General features: G+C 41.4%; 1 protein-coding gene across 6 annotated transcripts in view; it reads left to right on the top strand.

Moving 5' to 3' along the window:
- Positions 1-27,432, top strand: part of LOC149160951 (uncharacterized) — a 193,721-nt gene extending 166,289 nt beyond the window's left edge. For all 6 annotated transcript variants that reach the window (XM_089435444.1, XM_089435446.1, XM_089435443.1 and 3 more), the window contains 3 exons: positions 26,362-26,521; positions 26,613-26,783; positions 26,879-27,432. In XM_089435444.1, the coding sequence (XP_089291570.1) occupies positions 26,384-26,521; positions 26,613-26,783; positions 26,879-26,977 (408 nt within the window). In that variant the 5' untranslated portion in view covers positions 26,362-26,383 and the 3' untranslated portion in view covers positions 26,978-27,432. The remainder of the gene's footprint in view (positions 1-26,361; positions 26,522-26,612; positions 26,784-26,878) is intronic.
- The last annotated feature ends 484 nt before the right edge of the window (positions 27,433-27,916 follow it).

The raw sequence follows: 27,916 nt of genomic DNA, 5'->3' as shown, positions 1-27,916 counted from the left end.
TGGTAAGGTATCATCTCCTACATATACTGTCCTTTTTATTTATCGCATCACCTCACGACATCTTATCACTTATTAATAATTCTCGTTACACGCCTTGTTTTCATTACTCCAATATCCTTTTATGATCCTTTCATTAATATACATACTCTGTCGCCTTTACTTCTCCGCCAAAACGTCATATTTTTGTCCATTCAGTCGTAGGTGACCTTTAATTTCGAGAGGGGGCAGGGACCTCCAGTACACTCATGCATGCACTATCATCGTTTTATTCGATTTTGCAGAATAATACGACATCCCATAATCACAGAGCGTGTGGCATTATAACAATCCTCGATTTAACGGTATTTATTTTTATAAAAACATCACCTGATAGAGCTGTTACAACTACTTGCTGTTCCATCTCTTGGCTCTGCTCGTTGCTGTGTTTTCTCCACTGCACTAATCGTTTGCAGAAGTAGGAAGAACTCAAGCATCATGGGAGGAAAAACAGTGCGCCGAGAACCTTTAATACTGGCTGTCTCCGATGGAGCCAAGGAAATTCTAGCTCGCGCAGGATGGACAACATATTTTACAAGATTTCAACCCCCCAATGAGGAAATCGCCATTGAATTTCTACAACATCTATAGAATGGACAATCCTTGGTGAGAGGTAGACAAATCACTGTAACAGATGCTGTGATAGCAGAAGTGTCTGGGTTGCTGGCAGAAGGACCAGTATGGGCTGATAAGCGACTAAAGCTGCACGACGCTATGAAGATTTTTAGGGATGAAGGACAAGAGCTAATCAAGAAGGGCAAAGGCATTTGACCATCTTCTCTTGGAGAGCCATGGGGAGAATTGGCACGAATTGTCCAGAACTATATCACCTGCGATGGGCATCGAGACGTGGTAAGGCTGTGGCAACTCAAACTTTTAGCAGTCTTAAAACAAAAATGTTCTGTTAATTTTCTTGCACTGTTGAATTCATTATTGCATGACACTGCCGAGAGGCTGAGACGGTCTCAACACCTAGAGACAATAGTTAGCCACCATTGTCTGATCAGGTTAATAGTTAGTCACAACCTTGCCCAACAACAATCAGCATGGGATGATCTCATAACGACCCTCAAAAGAGGTGAAAACCTGCCAGCACCTAACCCTGTTCCAAAAAGAAAAAGGACTGCCCCTTCAGGAAGCAGACCTCACAAGCGTAGACGATCTACAAGGATGAATTTAGACCAGGGAACGTCTGAAAATCCTCAAGGCAGTGCTAGTCAACCAACAGAATTATCTAGCCCGGTAAATGTACAGGACTTGCAACCAGAACCAGAGGGACAAGATAATCCTGAACCAAAACCTGAGGGAGGAGACAGACCCGACTCAGTGCAGGAAGGAGCAGGGCATTCCGACGATGAACGAGAAAATGAAGTGGGGCCTCCTCCAACACCAAATATGAGTTCTCAAGACGATCTTTTGCAAGATTTCGAGGCAGGGATGGCCCAGGTCCTGGCCAATATGAACGTCTACATGCAGCTTGAAGAACCACTTAATCCTAACTTAGGAGAAGCCCAATCTCCAGGGAATTCTGGCCATACCGGAATTCTGCCTTCCCCAAAAGATACAAACCAAGAAGAGGAAGCGGATACAGAGGTTATTCGGGAGTCCGATAATCAATCTGGAGACACGGTCTTATTGGAACAAAGCCAGGGTGAACAACCAGGCTCTTTAGAGACAGAGGCTATTAACGAGACTATTAGCAGACTAGTTACTCCTCAGAAGAGGCACGGAGCCAGAACGAAATTGAAGAAGCTAAGGAAAGAACACTAGAAGCTTCGTAAGATGGTCAAGAGGCTTTGACGAAAAATAAAGGAAATTACAATAGGAAAAACTCTGAACAATACCCTTGAGGTAGCAAATGTGGTCGTGTAAACGGAATTATGTGAAGGTAGGGCTACAGGGACTCAAACTAAGCTCATACCAACTTGAACAATTGCCACTCAAGCAGGATTGCATGCAGATTTAGTAGATGAAGCTGCTCAGATGGAGGTTTGGACCTCCCATAATAAAGAAGTGCAGACAGAGGATATCCCCTCTTGTAGCACAGGCATTCAGACAGAGGATATCCCCTCTTGTAGCATAGGCACTCAGATGGACATACTGACGCACCATGACCCTATTTTACTAAATCTTCAGGAGGAATTGGCACAAGCCCGACTCACTTTGGAACGATTTGAACAAGAGACTTTTTCCCTGCAGAGATATCAAGAGCTGCAGAAACAGCTTAGGGAACTAACTATAACGGAGAACGAGACCTTTGACAGGTGTAGAAAAGTGGAAGAAAAGCTAGAGAAGGTAAAATTCAAGCTAGACAGAGTCATGAGTCAGACAAACACCATCTGCTCACTGTATTCGGATGTCCTGACATGTAGGTCTCCCGCCACCAATTATGCCTTGTTCTTATTAGAACGGTACCTGTTATTGAAAATCAAAGCCGTAAGAGCTGGTAAACCAATTGAATTAGGGACAATTGAAAATTTTATAAATTGCTACAAGCAACACGGTGCAAAGGTCTAGAGGCTTGTTTGTGAGTTCTATCTGCACAATTTCATATTAGAAGACGAGGTGGAAAAGAACCCTAATCTTTTTGTTGGAGACGTTCCATTCCAGGCTTTTATCTCGTTTGCAGTTAACCAACTCAAATGGTTTAAAGCTTATAATGCATTCCAAAGACAAGAACATGGATTGGATCTTTGGGTGAGGAGTGAACCTAAGCACCCTTTACAAATGTTTTCCAACCATAAAATCTAATGAAAAGAGGGGGTGATTAAAACTTTAGGGCCCATACATAAGGAGATTGTGCAGAAAGGAATATCATATTTTCTCTCCATTCAAGAAAGATCTCTGACCACATCTAAGCTCAGATGGACAATCTCCACTAATAGTGTGAAAGATAGGGAACCATTTAATTATCGGAATTTCAAAGCTGCTGCGGCTCGCATGATCAGCTACAACAATCTTATTTTGAGAGAAGGACCTCATTGGTTGGGATGCCGGTTTCGGAGTCCCATTATTTGGTATCCTCCTGAAGGGTATCGGGCTGACTACGAGCTGCCCGAAGGGAAAGAAAGGCCCGCCTTTGCGCTCTTGGCTCAGCATCATGGATTTAGACCAATTTTTGAAGCTTTCTCTCCAGCCTACTCTTTAACTGCATTGCATAAGAACTATTTACTTTTCATGAGGACATGAAACAGGGTAAGCAGGGGAGTATGTTGAGTTATGCAATGGGTATGTATTTACTCTCAATTACATTGCCTTTTTCCTCTTTTCTTATCTCTTTTGTGCCTTGATACGCTAACATATTGATGGATTATGATAAGAAACGAATGAACTACTCTCGATTAAGAATTAGCCACTGTAACTAACTCTTATTCCTTTTTATGCAGAAAAATGACGAAAGGAACAGTTGTTGTTCCCTAGAGACGAAACAGTGTAAACCAACAAAGGATGAATGAGGCGCGTCGGTTGGCCAGAGGACGAATTAGGAGGATCAACGCTAAATAAGAAGAATGTTAGAAGATAGCATTCAGTTGTGAATCCCTTAGGATCTCCCGATCCTGAGGGATCACATTTATCTTTTACCCTTTTTGACTATAAAAGTGTAAACTGTAGGAGAAAAGGGGGTGATCTTTGTTTTATTTCAAATTGTAATTTTAAGTTACAGACTCATGCTTTTGAGGAACACGACCATATTGTAATGAGGATTGAGTTCAATGGTTAATACATAATTTACGTTGCTATTCATTCATATTCTTTGAAGTAGCTCAGCAGTATTCGCTGGTGGCTAAGGGCCTGGCCTCTGGTGGATTAAACTGCTACCCTTTGTGTTATATCTTTCTAATTCACACAAGTTTGATTGGTTTGATGTTTTTCCATTCTCTATGAGTTTATCTTGTTTGCTATTTGCCGATTTCCTGTATTGAAGTTAGGTTACTTTCCTTATGTGATTTGCAGCTTTGTCAATTGATTCCATTTATGCTTATTGTAGATTAAATTGATTATCAGTTAAGGCATTGAATCTTGTTGATTATGATAAGAGTGTGGTTATTATAGAATCAGCTGAAAGAGATTGGTTATTGCTACTGAACTCTCGGTTGACATCATTTCCATTTGAATTACCTGTTTGAGATTTGATTACGATTTCAGTTGAGGGTTAAGTCTTGATGCTTAGATGTAATATTTCTGTTAACAGTTGTGGTTTGAGTTTTATAATGCATCCGTTCACTCTTGTATCAAAGTTTTATATTTCATTTTAAAAGCATTACTCTTTGGAATCATAGCATGCACATATTGTGTACACTCTTGGAATAAAAGGACTTACCCGGGTTGATAATTAATGTGAGGCAATTAGGAGTTTTAAAAGACACCTATTAGCACCCTCCCTTTGGACTCCCTCTGAGTCTCGATTTCCCTCCTGGAAATCCTTCTGCCAACTGTCAAGTTGCTCCTCTCCGATCGTCTGTGCAACTATAACACTGATCCAGATTCCTTGGCTACAAATCCGCCTCAACAACAACTCCCTCTACCTTGGTCTTGCCCTGTTAGGTATTGTTCTAACCACAGTACCCCACTAGCTTCGCTCTTGCAAAATGCCCACAGCATGCTTTGCCCTAGCAACTGAAGGATTGAGCCCCTTGGCTCTACGCAGTCCTGGCACCGGCAAAACAACTCCTTCAACCAACTGTGTCAACCCTCTTGGCCTCTGCGTGGCTCTGTGTGAGCTTCTCTTTGCCCTCCTTAGCCTTTGCGCTGACGTCTCTCTGGCCCAGACTGATGACGCAGTCCCTCTGCGTCAACCCTTCCTCGATTGCTTTATGCAAGGATCAACTCTGTCACTCGGGACAACTGAATCTGCTACAAATGCTCTACGCAGCTGATGCCTTCAGCTTTCCTATGATCTGCAACCACCCTCTGATACCATGTTGGAATTTCTAATTCTAATCTGTTAGAAATACTTCATGTACTATCCAGTTTATTTCACCTACTTGTTTAATTATTTAACAAGTTATTTAACCATATAAATACTGAAAATAAACACAAGTACAGTCTCAACATCTACAGATCATCAACTGAAAGAAAACAAGCACACAAGTGACACCATTATTTTTGGACAATTGTCCCCAGAAAAACCCAATGCGGGAAAATCGATGCAGCTATTTTGAGGGTTATATTATTATGAAGTCTTTTTGAGTACAACAAGGTGCCTAACTGGTTCACCCGACAGAGGAAAATACACGACAACAATACCTCTATATTCGGAAATAGGTATTTAGAAAACCTGTCCCACGAAACCCTCTTCGGCACAACTGAAGCTCAGCGTTGGCCCTTCTGGCCTCTGCGTCAACCTTCTGCTGACCTGCGTCAACCCCAGGACACCCTGCGTCAGCCCTCTGAGGCATTGTGCAACCTCTGGGACCCTTTGCGTCACTCCAGCAGCCTCTGCGTGGATGACGCAGTCCCTCTAGCCTCTGCGCTGTCTCTGCTGGGCTCTACGTAGCTTGGACTGGCTGCTGCTCTCGCTCTCTCTGCTTCTGCGTTGGTCTCTCAATATTGTCTCTGCCTCTCTGCCTCGTACTCACTGCCCCTCGCTGCTGATCACCGATTCAACTTTGCTTAGAAACCCTGCTCTAGCAAAATGAATCTCTGATCACTCTGGTGTTTTCTCCGACCCTCAAGCCTCCTCTTATACTTTTCTCGTTGGTCCTTCAACGACCGAGATTAAATCTCTAATCAATGGCTAAGATTATATTTGGCTTGATCCATGACTTGTGGAACCTTCTAACCCAGTTTTATATTAATACCCATTAATATTTTATTTTTCCTAAGTATAGACTTAGGAACTCCATTAAAAATATTAATTATTTTAATATCTCCCAAACCGGGTACAGTGTGTCCAAACAATTTCTAGGTCTTGGAGATCTCATGAGCTTTAGCCTCTCCACCAATTTTCATGGCTAGAGCACATCCGATGCTACCTGAAATCAACATCCACTAAATTCTTGAAAACCTCATCTTCAAGCCACTTAGAATTTAATATAATGGATTTGGAGGCTTACTAAACCTTCTTTGTGGAGTAGAATTAATGATTCTTAGTCACCTCCCACCTTAACCGAGGTCCTTATCCTTGTAGAATATTCATAATTGCTTCTAACACTAGATATCTATCAAGCCTTCTGTCTAGTCGTTCCTCTCGTACCCATAACGTCCACCAAGTAGGAGTACACTTAATAGGGTCAACATCCATCAATTCTACTTCATACACGATTTGCTGGAATTAGAAATAATCAACCAAGGGATCTTCACTATCATAGCCCCCCAAGACCTCAACTTTCTTAATTGTGAAGTTAAGATCGCTTCCTAGTAAAACATTATCAGTTGCCATAAAAACTTGACCTAGCAAATCCTCCCAATACAAAATTCTATCCTCATATGGTCCATACATATTGATCGCATTACACGACCTTCCTAGATCAAAGGAGTATAGCTCTACTCCAATTCTTGAGACCACAAAAATAGAGTTGGTCAATTCTTATAGATTTAGTTTCTACATAGTTAGCAAACCTCTAGAGTTCCCTAATAAGTCCTATTGGAAATGCCTGCCAATCCTTTAATTTCTTAGAGAAATCTTCCCTAATCTTGTTACCCTTTTCGCTTGCCTCTTGAAGCATTATAATGTCAGGCTTATGTTGTAGTTCCATTAACCTTACCAGGCAAATTTTTTGGAGGGCTTACCCAACTGTTGGATATCAAGGGATGTGATTATTATTGGATGAATCGTCCAACGCTGGGTTGCACGAAACGGGGAAATGGGTACGAGTTTCCGAAACGGGAAGCGATACGAAACGCGACCTCCCCAAATTTTGGAAACGGGGAAACACGAATATATATATATATATATATATATATATATATATATATATATATATATATATATATATTAGGACATTTAAGAAATATGTGCAATCATAAAGCATATATGATACATTCTAATTTATTACATTATGATAAAATTGTCAATTGTCAATGCATAAACTACAAGTCTCTAAATTTACATCACATTTACTCATGAATGATCACATAATGAAAATAGAAATATCCAAAATCAGCCACGAGAAATTTCTAATTTTTTGTCTCGTGCTTGATTGGGAGTCTCCTCCTACATAGTCGAACGACCTTAGCGCTTTTGATTAAATACAAGTTTCATACCCTAGTACCCTACATGCTCTTCATTATTGGGAGTCTCCCCTGCATAGAGGGCTTGGTTCTCTTGATTAAATACAAGTTCCATACCCTAGTACATGATAAAATCCAATGGAAACATTGCAATCCCCCCAATCCTGAAATCCTGAAAAACAGACAAGTCTGCTGGATTTTGAGTGAGATCCAAAATTCTACTTTCTCCATATGAAATCCAATGAGGGCGGAATCACTCTCAAACATCCTAAGTCATTTCATGGTAATGTTAAAAATTTAAGTAAAAGGATGAAAATGAAAAATAAAGAAGAATATCACTTTTACTTTAAGAATTTAACATTACCATGAACTGCATATCAACACTAGGGCAAAACTTCACTTTTATAACTTTATACAGGCATCTAGAAGCAACTAGAAGTCACTAGGATAACCTAAAAATAAATTAGAAAACAAATTAAAAAAAAACAAAAGTAAAAAGCTGAAACGTGAGTCGTACGGCCCTGAAATGCGTTTCAAGCCGTACTGGCCACGTTTCAACAGTACGGCCTGAAACGCGTTTTAGGGCTGTACCATATGCGTTTCAGCGTTTCGTACCCGTTTCCGTATGGAAACACCCCCTTGCCCTACGTTTCCTGCAACATAGGTCCAAGGACGTATGTTGTTCAAAGGGTCCCTTAAGGATTTTTTGTTTTGCCCTTTACCCATGTAAAAATGAGATTTTCTATCCCTTACTATCTGAGAACCCTTCTCCCTTATATCTTCATTGAAGCTTCCTATGACTGTTATGAATATAATTCATAATAAGTAAATAAATAAAATAAATGAAAATATCAAATAATCAAATATTAATTATGTTAAATAGTCATTAAGTTAAGTGTAAAGGCTTGTTTAAAAGACATGCCCAGTCACGAAAGGACACCTACTTAGATATATATATGCGGGTCCTCATTGTAACATTCATCAATTGTACAATTTTATTTATAATAAATTATTATTACAAAATAGCTCTTTTATATTTCTACATTCAAGCCAACAAGCTATCAATTTTTATGCTTCAGTGATATCAGAGCCATGGCATACAATATAATCATGCGGGTCTTTGAATGTTGTTCGTTGCATAATGTGCCATTATATTCACGTCCTGAATGCGCTGAACAATTTAGTAAAATTCAAGAAGCATTTCAGCGTTTAAAAAATTCATCTGCAGAAGTTAAAGCATGTCGAAAGGAAATAGATAATAAAGAGAATAGCGACAGTGAAGAAAAGAAACAAGGTGAAGCAGGAAAAGAAGATGTTGCTCAGAACGATGATAATGAAAATGAATGTTGAAATTTCTAAGTCTATCCGTTAGAAATTTAATCTGTATTCTTCTGGTTTATTTCTTTTACTTGTTAATTCTGAACAAGTTATTTAAAACATATAAATAACGAAATAAACACAATACAGTCTCAACATCTACAGATCAACAGATGAAAGAAAACAAACACACAAGTGACACCATTATTTTTGGACAACTCGTCCTCGGAAAAACCCAATGTAGGAAAATCGGTGCAGCAATTTTGGGGGTTTATTATTATGCAGCATATCCTTAAGTACAACTGGGTGCCAAACTGGCAAACCCGACAGAGAAAAATAACCTGCAGTAATACCCCTCTATTCGGAAACAGGGATTCAGAAAACCTATCCCACGAAACCCTCTCCAGCAACTCTGAAGCACTGCGCTGGCCCTTCTGGCCTCTGCGTCAGCGCTCTGAGGCACTGCGCTGCCTCTGGGACCCTTTGCGTCACTCTTGCTGCCCTTTGCGTGGATGACGCAGGTCCTCTGGCCTCTGCATGGCCTGCTCTGGCTTCTGTATCTACCTCTCCGCTTCTACGCTGGTCTCTCGGCACTATCTCTGCCCAATACTGATTGCCCCTCGCTGTTGATCACTGATTCAACTTTACTTAGCAAACCCTGCTCTAGTAAATCGAATGCCTCATCACTCTGGTGTGTCTTCCAACTGACCCTTAAGCCTCCTCTTATACTTTTCCTGTTGGTCCTTCAATGAACGAGATTAAATCTCTAATCAACGACTAAGATTAGATTTGGCTTGATCCATGACTTTTGGAACCTTCTAACCCAGTTTTATATTAATACCCATTACTATTTTATTTTTCCTAAGTTTAGACTTAGGAACTCCATTAAAAATATTAATTATTTTAATATCTCCCAAACCGGTTAGAATCTGCCCAAACCATTTCTGGGTCTTGGAGATCTCATGTGCGTTAGCCTCTTGTTAAAATTAGCAACTAGGGCCAAACTCCATGTGGGTCATATTATTTATGGCAGCTGATATTTTTCCTAGATTCCTCTTGTCGAGAGGTGTAGGATTGATCTAAAGATCATTAGATTCCGACAAGTATTTATGGAGATATGAATTTATTTGTATTTACTTGACAAATTGTCAAGGTCAGCCAACAGCTAAATGTGTAGCACACATGCCCAGCAAATCATATAAGTACAAATGAGGTTGATTCATTATCAAATCATCTCATCTCACTCATTCTTCTCTCTCTCTCCTTAGCTTTGGGTTACAAAAAGAGTAGCTCACACATGGGAAGAAGGATGCAGAAGGGCAAGGAAGACGCAGAAAGAAAGATGCAGAAGCTGTTGAAGATCTCTTTGACCAGTGTTGACCAAGCGTTGATCTTAGAAGAGTGCGGTTTTTGTAGCATAAAAACTATGGTGAAACACAAAAGATTGATAGCTTGAAGATTTAATTGTTAAATACACACAGGTATTTGTAAATAATAATTTATTATTATATATTATGATATAAGATAATTTGAATGTTACAATGAGGCCCTGCTTTTATATCTCAGCAGGTGACCTTTCGTGAATGGGCATGTCTTTCAGACATGCCTTTTCACTTAATTTAATGATTATTTTAACCTAAATAATATTTAATTATTTAATATTAATATTTATTTATTTATCTAATTGTTATGAATTATATTCATAACATAGCCTCTTCCTTCGGAAGCTTTGTCCTTCGGAAGTTATGAATTATTATTATTATTATTTTTAATGGAATTATATAAATAATATATAGTATTATTTGACGAATATAATATATAGTTATTATGTATTAATGAATCAGGTGTGACTGAGGGGTTGCATCGTTTGACTCGTGGTCAAGAAAAACAATGGAGTGGAATTCAGGACCAACCATGTGCTAACAGTGATGAAGGATGTCGGTGGTGTCAGATGGGATATGCGGCAGAAGGAAGATGGTGACGTCGTGATGACAGGTGGAAAGGAAGTCTGGAAGATAGCGGACAACAAACGTCACGGTGGCTATCGCAGAGGTGGAAAACATTGGACGACAAGGGTTGTTGCATAACGGTGACGGGGGGGTCGAGGCACATGCAGACATGCTTGGTTGATCTAGTGCAAGCACAACGGGGCGTGGTTTGGATAGGGTTCGATCGGTCGATAGAATAGTCACTGGGGAAGGACAGGAATGATGATGTCGGGATTGGATTGTCGGATTGGCAGAGGCAGGGTATGGAAAATGGGGAATACGGTGATTTAATCCAGAATCAAGTGCAGAAACAACATAACTATTTGAAACCGTACCATCAGAGAGATCACATGCTGTCACAACAGTCATGTTCACTGGCGACAGTTTAATTCCATCTGCTGCTTTATCTATAGCAGATACTTCAGATGGAGGACAGATCGAAAACTTTAAACTACAATTATCTTCGCTGGTGACAACTGCAACTGCAAGAGAGCTTGATTCATTACCAAGAGTTTCTGGCAAGGAGTTTGTCTTTCCATCAAGAACTTGAACTGGAGGTAACCGTGCAGGTGCACCCTCGTTTGAATTTTGACCCCCATGTTCCAACGATTCTCGGGGAGGTGACGATCGAGGTACAGGCATGTTTGCAAGCTGATCACCATGTTCGAATAATTGCGTCAGAGGTAGCCGTGGAGGGGCAACCATATTTGGAAGTTTATAACCGTGTACGTTGAACTCTTCCGGAGGTCTAAGTTCATATGAACGATTTGCAAGTTGATCAACGCGTACATTGGGTTCTTGGGGATGTCTAATTTCACATGGACGATTCTCCTGTTGATCACCCTGTATATTAAATTCTTGCGGAGGTATAATTTCACATGGAAGACTTGTGAGCCAATTGAGGGGACGTCCAATATCCAGATCATGCAATCCATGATTCATGCGAACCATTTCCTTCATGACTTCCACCCTAACAGCCAGAGCCTCACTATCTTCTCTCATGGCTTCCACCATAGAAGCCATAGGCTCATTATCTTCTATCTTATTCTCATAAGAATGAGATTTGTATTCTGCTGGAGGTATGGAATCTTTAATTGATGACACAACATTATTGTCTGTTTGTGAATCTGACTTCATACCTTTTGGACCAAACTTCAGCTCTTCATGAGTCTCAGGGTGAGTGATTTTGACAGCCATATTGGTCCATTGGGGAATATACTGACTTGTTGGTGGAGCAGGCATATAGGTTGATAGACGAGTTCCAACTGAACCACCTAATTGGGGATTTATTTGATAAGGAATCTGATTTCTTATATCCCCATATGTCATATCGGCATCACTTTCAACAGATTTCTGATTATGCACGGGAGAAGATTCCTTATTATCCTTTTGGTCCTCTTGGTTAGCTACACTCTTTTCTTGTGTGTTACCTTCAGTCGGATTTCTTATATCCCCATCTGTCATAATGACATCACTTTCAATAGATTTCTGATTATGCACGGGAGAAGATTCCTTATTATCAATTTCTGCATAAGTCTCCTTAAAACATGTTGTAGCTTCAACACATGATTTTTCTAAATGCTGAAATACTTCTTGAATTTTATTAAATTGCTCAACGTAATCAGGACGTGAATGTAACGGCACATTGTGCGGCGAACTACGTTCAAAGGCTTGCATGATTATATCGTGTGCCATGGCTTTGATACCACTATAGCATAAAAACTATGTTGAAACATAGAAGACTGATAGCTTGAAGATTTAATTGTTAAATACACAGGTATTTGTAAATAATAATTTATTATTTATATAAAATTGTATAAGATGATATAAGATAATTTGAATGTTACAATGAGGCCCTGCTTTTATATCTCAGCAGGTGACCTTTCGTGAATGGGCATGTCTTTTAGACATGCCTTTTACTTAATTTAATGATTATTTTAACGTAAATAATATTTAATTATTTAATATTAATACTTATTTTATTTATCTAATTGTTATGAATTATATTCATAATAGTTTTGGTGTGGCTGCTTCTCCTAGGCAAGCCGCAGATTTTGGCACGCAAATTGAGGCAATCTGACCTCTGGTTTGACCAGCGTTCACTGCCCTAGTTTGGGGTAGTAGGTTGACTTCAGTCAACAGTAGTTTGACTATGTTTTTGGGGCTGTTTATGGGCTGCTTCTTCAGGTTGTTCGAGGACTAGTTGACCGGGAAATTGACCAAGCATATTGGAGGTCAATTTCATCTCGTTTGACTAAGTTTGACTTTGCTGATCTAGGGTTTGCTGCTGCTGATATAAAATTATAGAATTCTGATTTTGTACTATTTCTCTCTGCTGAACTATTGAAGATAAAAGAAGATTTGATCAAAGGGTTTCCCCGCATTGGGGTTTGTCCCTGGCTAGCCGCCACATCTTGTGTCTCTTGTCTTGGCTTGTTTTCTGTCGATCATTTAATGTTCTATTTGCACTTTACTTAATGTATATGTGATTGCTAATTAGTGGCTAATAAGAAGAAAATAAGTAAACTGCTCTAAGCATAGAATATACCATAATTTAACATGGTATCAAAGCTAAGGTGAAGACAAAGCCCAACCAAGAGCAAGAGCAAGAGCAATCACTGAAGGTTGGCAAGGCTATCCTAAAAACTTCATGGGGTCCTCAACACTCTTCCCCGCCGAAGACAAGCTCTGTGAGAAGTTTGACTATCACGGATGGAAGATGTCTCTCGATCTGACTTTAGAAGATCAAGAAGTGTTGGACCATGTGAGAGGCAATATTGTTGCGCCTCCATCAAATGCATCCGCTACTGCCAGAAGCAAGTGGACTCTATCGACAAGCACCTGGTGGTATATGTTTCTGAGCTGACCACCTCTAAGGAAATCTACGATAGACTGGTGAGTTTATTTAAAGTTAATGATGCAAATCAAGTTTTGTTCCTTAGAAATAAGCTGAAGGAAATTAAGAATGGCAAAGATGAGAGTATGCAAGCATACTTCTTAAGGATCACCGAGATCAAGAATGATCTCCTATCTATTGGGGAAGTAGTTCCTGACAGGGAAATGACTATCACAACTCTTGGAGCACTGCCACCTGAATGGTATATATTTAGGACTACTCTTCTCTACAATAATGTCATCCCAGGATTTGAGGAATTGATGGCTAGATGTATTCAAGAAGAAAGAAGGATGGAAGAGTAAGAAATGCTCGTACTTAAAGGCAATCCCTCTGCCTTTTCTTCTCATGCTAAAAGAAGAAACAATTTTGGGGCTAAATCCAAAGGAAAGGCTGGACCGAAGGGTGGAAGAAAAGGATGATGTTACAATTGCAACAAAATGAGCCACTATGCAAGGGAGTGCCCTGATAAAAGGGACTCACACCATGATGATGACCAAAATCACTCTCAAGGCAATCAAAGGAATGGCAGGTCAAATGGAAGAGGTAAAAGAAATGCTGAAAATCAAGGAAGAGGACAACCCTTCAAGAAGGCAAGAAAGTCCAGGTATGAATCTAACATTGTTAACAATAAGCAAGATGAATATTGTCTACTAGCGGCCTTCTCTACTACTGCTCCCCCAGATTTGCTTGGAAATTGGCTTATTGATAGTGGTGCCTCAAGGCACTTCATTGGTTACAAAGAAGCTCTCTCTAATCTGATAGAGAAGGAGACCAACCTGGAAATTATTCTTGGGGACAATGCAAAATATCTCGTGAAAGATGTAGGGAATGTCACTCTTCAATTGAATCAGGGTAATACAATTCATTTGCAAGAAGTCCTATATGTACCTGATCTAAAAAAGAACTTGGTGTTCGTTTCGGCAATGGAAGACAAAGGCTACAAGGTGACCTTCATCGATGGCAAGGTACGTGTATGGAAAAAGAATTTTAAAGAAGCTTTCACTCTTGGGTTTCGAGTCGATTCATTATATCAGGTCGGAGGAAGTTCGTTGGGTGTCATGTCTTGTGACACATCACTTCAGTTCGAACTATGGCATCGGAGGTTTGCTCACCTTCATTATAAAGCTCTACCCAATGCAAGACAAATGGTGACAGGGATGCCCGAGTTCCGAGTAGAGCAAGAAGGTGTATGTCCTGGATGTGCCGAAGGGAAGCTCAAAAGGGGACCATTCCCCTCAAGCCAAAGCAAGACCTCCGATATATTGCAGTTGGTTCACTCAGACATATCTGGTATGATGCCTGTGAACTCCTTGGGAGGATATTTATATTACCTCACTTTTACAGATGATTATTCTTGCAAGACTTGGATATACTTCTTGAAAAAGAAGGATGAAGTGTTCACTTGGTTTCGTCACTTCAAAGCCTTGATCGAGAATCAAACCGAAAAGAAGATCAAGATCTTAAGGATTGATAATGGGACTGAGTATGAATCCAATAAGTTCCATGACTTTTGCAAAGAAGATGGCATTAAGAGGGAGACTACAACACCATATACCCCTGAGCAGAATGGTGTGGCGGAAAGGAAGAATCGTACGATTGTGGAAGTTGTTCGTGCTATGCTCCATGATCAAAGATTTTTGAAGTTTCTATGGGCTGAAGCTACGAATACCGCCGTATATGTGCAAAACCGATGCCCTCATCAAGCATTGGGTTCCAAGACTCCCGAAGAGATGTTCACTGGTAAGAAACCTGACGTATCTCATTTTAGAATTTTTGGAAGTCCTGTATATTTTCATGTGGCGAAGGAGAAAAGGAATAAATTGGGTGCATATGGAGAGAAAGGAATCTTCGTGGGCTATAGCGAAAATACTAAGGGCTATAGAATCTATGTGCTTGGTCAAAGGGAAATCGAGATTAGCCATGATGTCACCTTTGACGAAGATATGGCTCTTAGCAAAGTTGAAAATCTTCCTTTTCCTTCGGTTCCCTGGTGTCAGGGAACCGAAGGAAAAGGAAGATGAGACGATGCCTGATGTGGAAGAACCCATGGATCTTATTGATCCCCCTCCGCAAGGGCCTTCCTCTTCTAGGAAAAGGCCTTCATGGCTTAGGGGGACACTTGATGATGCTTAAGGACACATTGCACCTAGAGGGACTTTCTGGGAAAGTAAGAAGCCGACCAGGTATTAGGGATACTTGACCATCATGAGCACGATCATCCGAAATGAGTCTTCATCATTTGCAGAAGTTGTCAAGCATCAAGTATGGAAGGATGCTATGACTGAGGAATATGAGTCCATCATGAAAAACGATGTTTGGGATGTGGTCCCCAGACCCCAGGACAAAGCAGTTGTCACTTTGAAATGGATTTACAAGATAAAGCATGTAGTTGATGGAAGTGCTGAAAAGTATAAGGCTCGTTTTGTCACTCGTGGCTTCTCCCAGAAGGAAGGTATAGACTATGATGAGATATTTGCACCTGTTGTCTGATATACCAACATCCGCTCAATCATAGCCCTTGCTGCTTCGCAAGGATGGAACCTACATCAGATGGATGTCAAGACTGCATTCTTGCATGGTTCGATCAAAGAGGAAGTCTATGTGGAACAACCCGAAGGATTTGAGATTCATGATCGGGAATCTCACGTGTGTAGGTTGAAGAAAGCCCTCTATGGGCTGAAGCAGGCACCCCCTGCATGGTATGAGAGGATTGATAGCTACCTGATGAAGCTGGGATTCACTAGGAGAGAAGCCGGCCCTAACCTTTACTTTAAGGCTAAAGATGACAAACCTCTCATACTGGTGTTGTACGTTGACGACCTCTTTCTAATAGGTGCAAACCCTCTCATTCACAAATGTAAAAGGGAGTTGGCTTCTGAGTTTGAGATGAAGGACCTAGGACTGATGCACTATTTCCTAGGTCTGGAAGTCTGGCAAAAACCAGGGGAGATTTTCCTATCTCAATGAAAATATGTGGTGAAGATATTGGAAAGCTTCGGTATGGTGGACTGCAAGCCCGTGACTACCCCGATGGAGCTTGACTTCAAGAAGTTAAGCGGTAGTGTTGCTGGACTTGTTTTACAAAATGCTACCAAGTATCGTCAACTCATCAGAGCATTGATGTTCTTGGTGAACTCCCGTCTGGATATATGTTTTGCAGCCAACACGTTGAGTTAACATATGGTTGAGCCTCACCACACACATTGGATTGGTGCCAAGAATTTGTTGAGATATCTTCGTGGCACAATCACACATGGTTTGAGATACATCGCCGGAGATGTGAGACTACATGGATATACCGATGCTGATTGGGCAAGCAGTGTGGTGGACCGAAAGAGCACTTCTGGGTGTTGTTTCTCTTTGGGATCTGCCTCGATATCCTGGATGAGCAGGAAGTAGAAGTCGGTGGCTTTGAGCACCGCTAAGGCAGAGTACATTGTTGCTAGTATGGCCTCTTGTGAGGCTGTCTGGTTGCGGAAGCTCTTCAGTGAGCTGTTTGGATTCACATTGGATACTACCGTGATCCTGTGTGACAACCAGAGCGGGATTCGTTTATTAGAGAATCCCGTATTACCGATGCTGATTGGGCAAGCAGTGTGGTGGACCGAAAGAGCACTTCTGGGTGCTGTTTCTCTTTGGGATCTGCCTCGATATCCTGGATGAGCAGGAAGCAGAAGTCGGTGGCTTTGAGCACCGCCAAGGCAGAGTACATTGTTGCTAGTATGGCCTCTTGTGAGGCTGTTTGGTTGCAAAAGATCTTCAGTGAGCTGTTTGGATTCACATTGGATACTACCGTGATCCTGTGTGACAACCAGAGCGGGATTCGTTTATTAGAGAATCTCGTATTTCATGATCGCTCCAAGCACATCGATATCAGCTACCACTATATCCGGGATATGGTACAACAGGGAGCAATAAGGATCCAACATATCGGTACAGATGAACAGGTCGCCAACATTTTGACGAAGCCCCTGGGAGAGGTCAAATTGTTGACTTTCCGAGAACGACTTGGTGTCGTTGAGAGACCCTCTTATGAGGGTCGTGTATGATGCATACATTGAGCTCTGGGAGCTCCAGGGGGGCGCGGGGTCTTCTTGGAGCGACATGCGATCACAGGGCAACTCACCATCCCCTGGTGGTGCACTGTTACAGGGTGGAAGATTGTTACAGGGTGGAAGATTTAACCTTCCCCTGTGACACCCCGTGGCGACTGTGGGACAAGATGATTAGTTTTCCCGTGGCGACTGTGGGACAGGATGATTAGTTCTCCTGTGGGCCAGGATGATTAGTTCTCCTGTGGCGACTGTTGGACAGTATGATTTGTTCTCCTGTGGACAGGATGATTAGTTCTCTTGTCGAGGCATCCTACCCATGCAATCTGGGGCTCATGGGAAGTACCTCTCATCTGATCAATGGCTAGGGAAATGGGGTTAGGGACCATTAGTAGTACTATCGATGGACACATTGTTGTATCTACTGTACTCCCTATGCTAGGATGACCTCCTTTGATCTGGGATTAGTGAGAGTGGTATGACACACTCTGAGATTGACTTCGGGTCAGTGGAGGATTGTATGATACATTCTCGATCATTTCTTCTTCTTCACAGTTCAGCAGAGCAGAGCAGAGCCAGCCCTATGCTAGGATGACCTCCTTTGATCTGGGATTAGTGAGAGTGGTATGACACACTCTGAGATTGACTTCGGGTCAGTGGAGGATTGTATGATACATTCTCGATCATTTCTTCTTCTTCACAGTTCAGCAGAGCAGAGCAGAGCCAGCAGTGCATGGCAGTGCATTTGATGGCTGGGACAGTGTCGATGGTCAGACAGATTAGCAGATGGAGTTCTTGCTAGTTGAGAGGGAGTGTTAAAATTGGAAACTAGGGCGAAACTCCATGTGGGTCATATTATTTATGGAAGCTGATATTTTTCCTAGATTCCTCTTGTCGAGAGGTGTAGGATTGATCTAAAGATCATCCGATTCCGACCAGTATTTATGGAGATATGAATTTATTTGTATTTACTTGACAAGGGCCAGCAACTAAATGTGTGGCACACATGCCCAGCGAATCATATAAGTACAAGTGAGGTTGATTCATTATCAAATCATCTCATCTCACTCACTCTTCTCTCTCTCTCCTTAGCTTTGGGTTACACAAGGAGCAGCTCACACGTGGGAAGGAGGAGGACGCAGAAGGGCAAGGAAGACGCAGAAAGAAGGACGCAGAAGCTGCTGAAGGTCTCTTTGACCAGCGTTGACCTTAGAAGAGTGTGGTTTTGGTGTGGCTGCCTCTCCTAGGCAGGCTGCAGATTTTGGCACGCAAACCGAGGCAATCTGACCTCTGGTTTGACCAGTGTTGACTGCCCTAGTTTGGGGGTAGCAGGTTGACTTCAATCAACAGTAGTTTGACTGTGTTTTTGGGGTTGTTTATGGGCTGCTTCTTCAGGTTGTTCGAGGACTATTTGACCGGGAAATTGACCAAGCATATTGGAGGTCAATTTCATCTCGTTTGACTAAGTTTGACTTTGCTAATCTAAGGTTTTCTGCTGCTGATATAAAGTTACATAATTCTGATTTTGTACTATTTCTCTCTGCTGAACTATTGAAGATAAAAGAAGATTTGATCTAAGGGTTTCCCCACATTGGGGTTTGTCATCTTGTGTCTCTTGTCTTGGCTTGTTTTCTGTTGATCGTTTAATGTTCTATCTGCACTTTACTTAATGTATATGTGATTTCTAATCAGTGGCTAATAAGAAGAAAATACGTAAACTTCTTTAAGCATAGAACATACCATAATTCAACACCTCTCCACCAATTTTCATGGCTAGAGCACATCCGGTGCTACCCCAAATCAACACTCCCTCAAGCGAGGACTGTGCTCTAGTAATTCTCCACACTGAGCATCACTCTGATTATCCGACATCGGTACCTGTGCTGATGCTAGGCCTCCCCGCCCAACATCCTCTGCACTGCTGCATCCTGTACTGCTGCCCATGGCCCTACCACTGCCACTGCTGCATCCGTACGACAACTCCCTCTGCATCCGTGCTGCTGTTGGTCCTTTCTCCCAACACTGCATCTGCACTGCAACCCCCTCTCATCATGCTGCATCGTGCTACTGCACTGCAACTCAGTTACTAAGAAGTAAGTAACTGATCCACCCAACTTCTGACATCCCTGTCATGCTAGAAACACTCCTGATGCTGAAGCTCTCTCTGTCTCTAACAAGTGCTCCCTCTTCTGACCTCTGCGCTGCTGCAACAACTCCCTACATCTCGCATCGTTGCAAACCTCTCTGTGCCATCCTGCACTGTTGCAACACTCTCTGTGCCTCTCGCATTGTTGCAGCCTGCTAGCCTCGCGCTGCCTGGGGACTCCTGCACTGTAGCACCCTCTGCTACTTCATCCGCATCTGTCTCTACCCACATCCGCCAGTCCTGCTACTCTCTCTTTGGGGCTCCCGTAGCAAGGTATAGTTGGGTACCTCAAGGATCCTGCCAGTCCCACTACTCTCTCTTTGGGGCTCCCGTAGCAAGGTATAATCCAAGAGGTTGGGTACCTCAAGGATCCTGCCCCTCATCGCCTGTAGTCTTCCTAACTACAACTCGATGTCTCCCCACCTCTTCTCTAGAGGTACATGAGCACTCATGGCACAATCGTCATCCTCCTCTACCTCCTTTTCCGCCTTCGTTGGCGCTGCCTTGGAGTTAGACGCCTCTCCCTTAGTCTTCTTCCTCGGACACTGGTTCACATAATGACCCAGTTCCCCACAGTTGAAGCACTTGACCTTGGAGAGGTCCTTTTTCTTCCTCTTCTCCTGCTTTCCCGCAGATGCCAGAGCTGCATCCTCTTCCTCTTCCTTCTTGATCTGGACTCCTTTGCTACTACTTCCCGTCTTGCTCAACCTTCTGATGTCCTCTTGGCGAAGAGCCGCCCACAATTCTTCCCAATCTGGAAGATCCGCCCTGCCCAATATACTCTGGACAAATGTCTTCCACTCCTCGGACACTGCATTAAGTGTGGTCCTCACTAACATCTCCTCATCCGGTGTGGCCCCTATGGAAGTCAGTTGGTCTCGGATCTCCTTCAACCGACCTAGGAAGTGATTTATCTGCTCCCCCTTCTGCATCTGGTATGACTGCAACTGATTCTCAAGTAACATCTTACTCTGCACGGAAGTATGTTGGTACAACTTCTTCAAGGCATCCCACATTTCCTTTGTCGTTTCCTTTTTGGCAATATGTTGGACCACATGATCCTTGACCCCATCAAGGATGATGCTTTTCGCCTTGGCCATTTCCTTCTCGTACTTCTCATTATCAGCCAGGTCAATTGGGATTGCCACTGTTCTCAAGGCGAAGGCCTTGATGCAATGTCTATTTAGAATGGATAGGATCCTAGCCTTCCAGACCACAAAGTTGGACGCCCCGTCCAGCCTGTCCTGATCCCTCAGCCCATGCATGGCCATCTCTTTGCTCTTCTTGTTGACTCCTCTGAGTCTCTCTACTTCCCTTTGAAAGTTCTCTCTTTGACTCCTGCTGAGTCTCTCTACTTCCCGCTTGGAAGTTCTCTGCTAGACTCCCTCTAAGTCTCGATTTCCCTTCTGGAAATCCTCCTGCCAATTGTCAAGTTGCACCTCTCCGATCTTCTGTGCACCTGCAACACTGATCCAGATTCCTTGGCTAGAAATCCACCTCGGTAGCAACTCCCTCTACCTTGGTTTTTCCTTGTTAGGTATTGTTCTGCCCACAACACCCCACCAGCTTCGCTCCCGCAAACTGCCCACAGCTTCTTATGCCCCAGCAACTGAAGGACTGAGCCTCTAGGCTCTGCGCAATCTCGACACTAGCAAAACTGCTCCCTTAGCCAACTGCGTCAACCCTCTTGGTCTTTGCGTGGCTCTGCGTGAGCCTTTTCTGCCCTCCTTAGCCTCTGCGCTGGCCTTTCTCTGGCCCAGACTGATGACGCAGTCCCTCTGTGTCAACCCTTCTTCTGTTGCTTTCTGCAAGGATTAGCTTCTGTCACTCGGGACCATTGATTCTGCTGCAAATGCTCTGCTTCAGCTGATGCCTTTAGCTCTCCTGTGATCCGCAACCACGCTCTGATACCATGTTGAAATTCTAAGTCTATCCGTTAGAAATTTAATCTGTATTCTTCTGGTTTGTTTCTTCTACTTATTAATTCTAAACAAGTTATTTAAAACATATAAATAATGAAATAAACACAATACAGTCTCAACATTTACAGATCAACAACTGAAAGAAAACAAACACACAAGTGACATTGTTATTTTTGGACAAATCGTCCCCGAAAAACCCAATGCGGGAAAACTGGTGCAACAATTTTGAGGGTTTATTATTATCCAGTATATCCTTGAGTACAACTAGGTGCCAAACTGGCTCACCTGACAGAGAAAAATAACCGCAGTAATACCTCTCTATTTGGAAATAGGTATTCAAAAAACCTGTCCCACGAAACCCTCTCCAACAACTCTGAAGCACTGCGCTGGCCCTTTTGGCCTTTGCGTCAGACCTATAAGGCACTGCGTTGCCTCTGGGATCCTCTGCGTCACTCGTACTACCCTTTGCATGGATGACACAAGCCCTCTAGCCTCTGCGCTGTCTCTGCTAGGCTCTGCGTGGCCTGCTCTAACTTCTGTGTCTGCCTCTCTGCTTCTGCGCTGGTCTCTCGACACTATCTTTGCCTCTCTGTCCAGTACTCACTACCCCTCGTTACTGATCAATGATTCGACTTTACTTAGCAAACCCCGCTCTAGTAAATCGAATGACTCATCACTCTGGTGTGTCTTCCAACTAACCCTCAAGCCTCCTCTTATACTTTTCCTGTTGGTCCTTCAACGACTGAGATTAAATCTCTAGTCAATGGCTAAGATTAGATTTGGCTTGATCCATGACTTTTGGAACCTTCTAACCCAGTTTTATATTAATACCCATTAATATTTTATTTTTCCTAAGTTTAGACTTATGAACTCCATTAAAAATATTAATTATTTTAATATCTCCCAAACCGGTTAGAATCTACCCAAACCATTTCTGGGTCTTGGAAATCTCATGTGCTTTAGTCTCTCCACCAATTTTCATGGCTAGAGCACATCCGATGCTACCCCAAATCAACAATTAAGAAGTAATAGATAATGATGAATATGAATATGAAAATGATATCAATCAAGATGGTGAAGAAGATGAAGCAGTAGATGATCATAATGACAAAAATGAAGATCTACAAGATGCACAAGATCGTGGTGCTGTAGATGAAAATGATGTCAATGAAGATTATGTAGATCAAGATGGTGATGTAGATGAAAATGCTTTTGATGAAGAAACTGATATGAATATGGAAAATTTTGAAGAAGAGGTTATGTCAAATACAGATTATAGTAAAGATGAATATGTTTCCTGTATAGCTAGTATCCAAAACTAGTATATCACCGAGGAAAGATGTGACAAGAAATCCTCATAAATGGAGAGAAAATGTGATCATTTAGCTGCTACTCAAAAAGGGGAACCAAAATCCACTATTTTGGATTCACAGCCCGTGAATGATGTTTTTAATATGGATGAGTCTAGTGAATTGGTGTTTATGAGGAAGAAGAAATCAAAATATTTCAGGATGGCTGCAAATCCAAATTAAGCTTTTACGAACAAGGAATATTGATGAGAACTTACAAGAAGAAAAAGAACTGAAGCGGAAAGAGAAGGCATATTTTCGGTCTTGGACACCTTCATTACTTTTATTTTTCCTTACGACGATCCACAAGATGGAGAACTCCCATAACTACATGGAGCAACTCTTGTTGCGAGAATTGGACAGTAAACATCACTCCATCAAGCTCAATCGAAAGTATACCTTTAGTGGCTTCGAATCCAAGAAGTTATATCAATTGCCCGAGATGGAGGAGGTTCACATGTTGGCTTTTTTCTGATAAATTGTTATATGTGCTCCGAATAAAACGAAGGATTGTGGCCATTGAACGCGAGAAATTTGAAACTATGTACATTCTGAGAGAGCCAATCAGAAGCCACGTCACTGGGAAAATCTTCTACCACAATGAGACGAATTGTTTGTTGTCGTATATTGCTGGCCAATTGTCGTCATTGCTGCCATGTAATTGCTGTCATATCGATTTTGATGCTTCTACGTCAGCACATCTACCATTCGGACTGTATCGTCTGGTGGCTGGCGTGGCCCAAATCTTGCCCCGTTTTCCGCTACCAGATGCCCGTCGAGGAACCCGTAGAGTCCACGTTAGACAACCAACACGTTGATAGGAGGCTTTCACTTTTTGTTACCTAGAGACTTCTCCGCATCACACGCCTCCGTCCCTGCTCATCCGTCACCCATCACCCATTCATCTTATCTGCTCGACGCCGAAATAAATACACCGTAGCTACGTTGACTTCTAGCAAATTCGTGGCCAAGTCTGCCCCACTGTGTATCCGCTGCCAAACATCATACACGACTTATCCAATACTTTGTCGCATCCCACGCTGCATTCCCGTGCCACTACAGAGCGAAATTCTTCCGCTGTCGTCCATTGTCGATGGTTGCCTGCCAAGGGTGCGTCGTGGTGTTATCCCTGGTTAAACGGTCAGCCACCGTGGTCAAAAGGTGTGACTGGTTGATTAATAACTATATATTATATAATATAAATCAAATATATAATTAAATTAATTATAAATTAATTAAAAAAATAATGAGAGTTATAAAAAAAATTAGAGTTATATTAAAAAAAATGAATTATTAAAAAAAATTAGAGTTGTAAAAAAATATATATTAGAGTTATGCAAAAAAAAAATTGATAACCCTAGATTCAAGACAGTGTTACCAATTATACAGGCAGAGGTGCCAATGGTGTCGAGTTACTTGTGCCGAGATGACAAATGCAAACTAAAGGAAACTGCCGACAATAAGCTTTGAGGACAAAGCTTCTGAAGGAAGGGGCTATGTTAAATAGTCATTAAGTTAGGTGAAAAGGCATGTCTAAAAGACATGCCCAGTGACGAAAGGACTCTTGCTTGGGTGTATATATGCGGGTCCTCATTGTAATATTCATCACTTGTACAATTTTATATATAATAAATTATTATTACAAAATATCTCTTTTGTATTTTTGCATTCAAGCCAACAAGCTATCAGTTTTTATGCTTCAATGACCCCATCATTTGCTTCACAATAGGACCTCTTTTTGGGTTGGAGATGGTATCTACAACCCTCAATATCTAGGGTACACTCTCCTTTGGTTATTAAACTAGGTTTAGTCCCAGATCTTATCAATTCTTCCCTTGGGTTCCATTCTAGAGATTGACTCCCTTGTTATATGATGAAATCCATCTCAAGGAAAACTGAAAGAAGTTTCCAAAACCTCTTCTTCACCTCGAGTTGATGCATCAATGTCCTTTTTTCTTTCAATTGAATCCTTGGTGCCTAAGAGGCCTCTCCGATAGACTTTTGGGCCTTTTCATCACTTCCATTCATCGTTTGAACTTCCTTATCCTTGTGTTGTTGGATGCCATCATTAGATTTCCCTCTCCATTGTTTTTGATGAAATTTTAGAAAGTAATTGTTCACGAAATATCCATAAATGTGACAATCTGAACACTTAAAGGGAATATTTGCATAGTCTAGTGACTGGATATATGTTTGGCTTCCAATTTCAATTTCAACTCCAACTCCACTAAGATATGTGCAGTTGTATGAGAGGTCTCTGTCTTAAAATGCTCTTCAAATTCTTGAAGTGTCCCAATATTATTCCCGATCTCCTTGAGAACATCAACAGACTCGATTTCTAAAGTTATGTTCAGTGAATTGAGCCACACTGGATGTAGAGAGGCCACCATTGACCTAGGATCAAACTTGCACATCCATTTATCTAGAGGTAAAGACATCAAACCCTAGAACCATCTTAGCCCATTATCAATGCAACATCATTTATTGATTGGAAATGGAATACCAACCATTGTATAATGACCATGCACATACCCTAACAAAGGTCATCACACATGTTATATTCACAATGCAAGGTTTGATTCAGATATGTGCCTTCCATAGAAACACTCAATAATGTTTTATTGGACATCTTGATAACTTGGTCCGCTTTCGCTTTAAGAGCTTTACACACTTTCAGCCACCATGTGCCTTGGCATCCATTGGTCTTTGCTCCTTTTGGATCAATAGTTCAACATAGTATATTCTACCACTAAGTTAACACTAGTCTACTCCATTTCTACCTCCCTTTGTACCCCAGAAATTGAGGCATCCTTTCATTTCACTTTCATATTTTGTGGAGAAGGACAATGTCGATCTTACACATCATGATCACTACAACCTTTCCAACGCGTTGGAGCCACCTTATAATCTGTCTTGATGTCAGAAGGTTATAAAGACACTTTTAATGTTGCTTTTCATCCATCGTCCCGACTATCACATCTTCTAAAGCCCTTTGCTTGAACCCTAACCAGGGAAGTAAGTTTGTACTAATTGTAAACCACTTAGACCTAGACTCGTCTCTAAGCTTGAAGGTACCATTCCCTATAGAATGTATGTGCTTGAACATCCACAAAGAATCCTCATCCTCCATGACTGTGCTAAGTCCTAGCTCCGAACCCAAGTCTTGGTAGCTATGCTTGGTATAACCCGGATCATGTTAATTTTTTTACTGCAAAAGGAAATTATCTCAAAGGATATTAAAATCATTGAATGCTATCATTCGAAGGGGCTTCATGTGGAGGAACCTGTTCAACATTTAGATAATTGTAACACCATCTTGTTATTCTTGAATGTCTCCATATATATATAAACCCTAGATCATTAGAAGTTTGTGCATTCCTTTTTGATCCCTTGGTGCTCAATATATCTAGGGTTTAGATGAATCTATGCTAGTTGATAATTTATATATGAATATGACATTTAATTTCATTATTCTTTGGCAGCTATAATCATAGGTGAACAAATATGGAGAGTACATCTGAAGAGGTTCCCTTGTCTCAAATCGCATTGTGTGCAATCCCTTTCAATGGGCACCAACTTCCCTTTAATGATCAACAACTATTGGATTTCTACGAGCATGCTCTTGCTAGAGCTTTCCAACAAGTAAGAATGATATTGATTGTTGGACTTACTTAACGAATTGACCAAATCATGTTGTTGAGGTCTATATTTTTGAAGAATGCATGATGTATAGGTTGAGGAGTTGAAGAGAATTAGAAGGTCAAGAAAAGTTGGAACCTGGAAGGGCTCATGCATGTGCTTTGGTTCTTCTGCCTCATCAAGATTAACATCTATGTCTGTTCGCAAATCTAGTGATGTCTTCAAGAAGAGGGGAGGTAGCCATGGAAGACAACCATCAAGAATGGTGTGCATTAATCTCTTTTCTTTCATGCTTATATTTTTCTCCAATAAGCTTTCATAAACCTTTTTACTCATTTTAAATTGCATTACTGTATATAGACCTCCATCCAAATTGGTGATCCAAAGGAAGAACCATTGACTTCTGATGGACTGATGCTGGCTGTTGATAAGTTTCTCACTGCTGAATTCCGTAGGTAGCGAGAATGTATTAGGTTACCCTTTGTATATGGTTGAAGAGCTGTATAAAGATGTTTTGTCATAGATGATTAAATCTTGTTTGAGGAATCTATAAATCGAGAAGAGAGAGCTTTTCCAAAGGCAAAGGATTTGAGAGAAGTAAAATCCGGCTTGGTAATAAGACCAAAATCTAACCCCGGAGGGAATTTTTGTTCTTGTAGTTGTAGTTATGCCTTCAATTCTTTTTATTTTTTGTGTAAATCAAGGTTTTTTGGTAAGTTAATTTGTCTCGGTTTTTCATGTGGATCTTTTTCCTTCCCTTGAAAAGATTTCGAGTTGAACTTGGAGTAGGAGGTGTAACCCTTGGGTTGGTTTTCTGTTGTTCTGTTGTAATGATGAAGAATCAGAGACTGTTATAACCACACATGGTTTACTTCTGAGGTTTTGCTTTATGACAGATTTGGCTATTCATCGTACATGGTTTATTTAGATTACTTATGGTTAAATGTAAAATATGGTTCTGTTTTGAGCATTTTCATTTTTGCATAGGTTTAATGGTTTGGTTGATCTAATCAGCACTAATAAATCTTTTATCTTATTGACTTGTTGATCTTCTCCACCTTCACTTCAAAGCCTCTGTATATATTCAGGACTCTATAACCCAACAGGGCAGGCACCATTCTTCTGAATTTGATATAATCAGCAGTGATTCAGCACAAATGAATCTTTTATCTGATTAACTTGTTAATCTTGTCCACCTTCACTTTGAGGCCAGTATTTAGGGATACCCCCTTGTTGGGCTGAAAAAGCACCAGCTCAGAAGTGGGAGGAACTGCTGTGGTTACAGTAGGCAGCAATCCTGAATTCCACCAGGCTTGCCTTATTGGTGTTGGAGTCTTAATATTTCAAATGCAGGTTTGGGAGGTAACAAGACTCATTCACTTTGACTCCTGACGCTTG

The sequence above is a fragment of the Pinus tabuliformis genome, chromosome 5_2 (genome assembly GCF_031772625.1).
Source record: "Pinus tabuliformis cultivar Carrire ecotype Pingquan chromosome 5_2, CPIR1, whole genome shotgun sequence".
NCBI lineage: Eukaryota > Viridiplantae > Streptophyta > Pinopsida > Pinales > Pinaceae > Pinus > Pinus tabuliformis.
The sequence above is the reverse complement of the archived record's forward strand: the minus strand, read 5'-3'. Positions and strand labels throughout refer to the sequence as shown.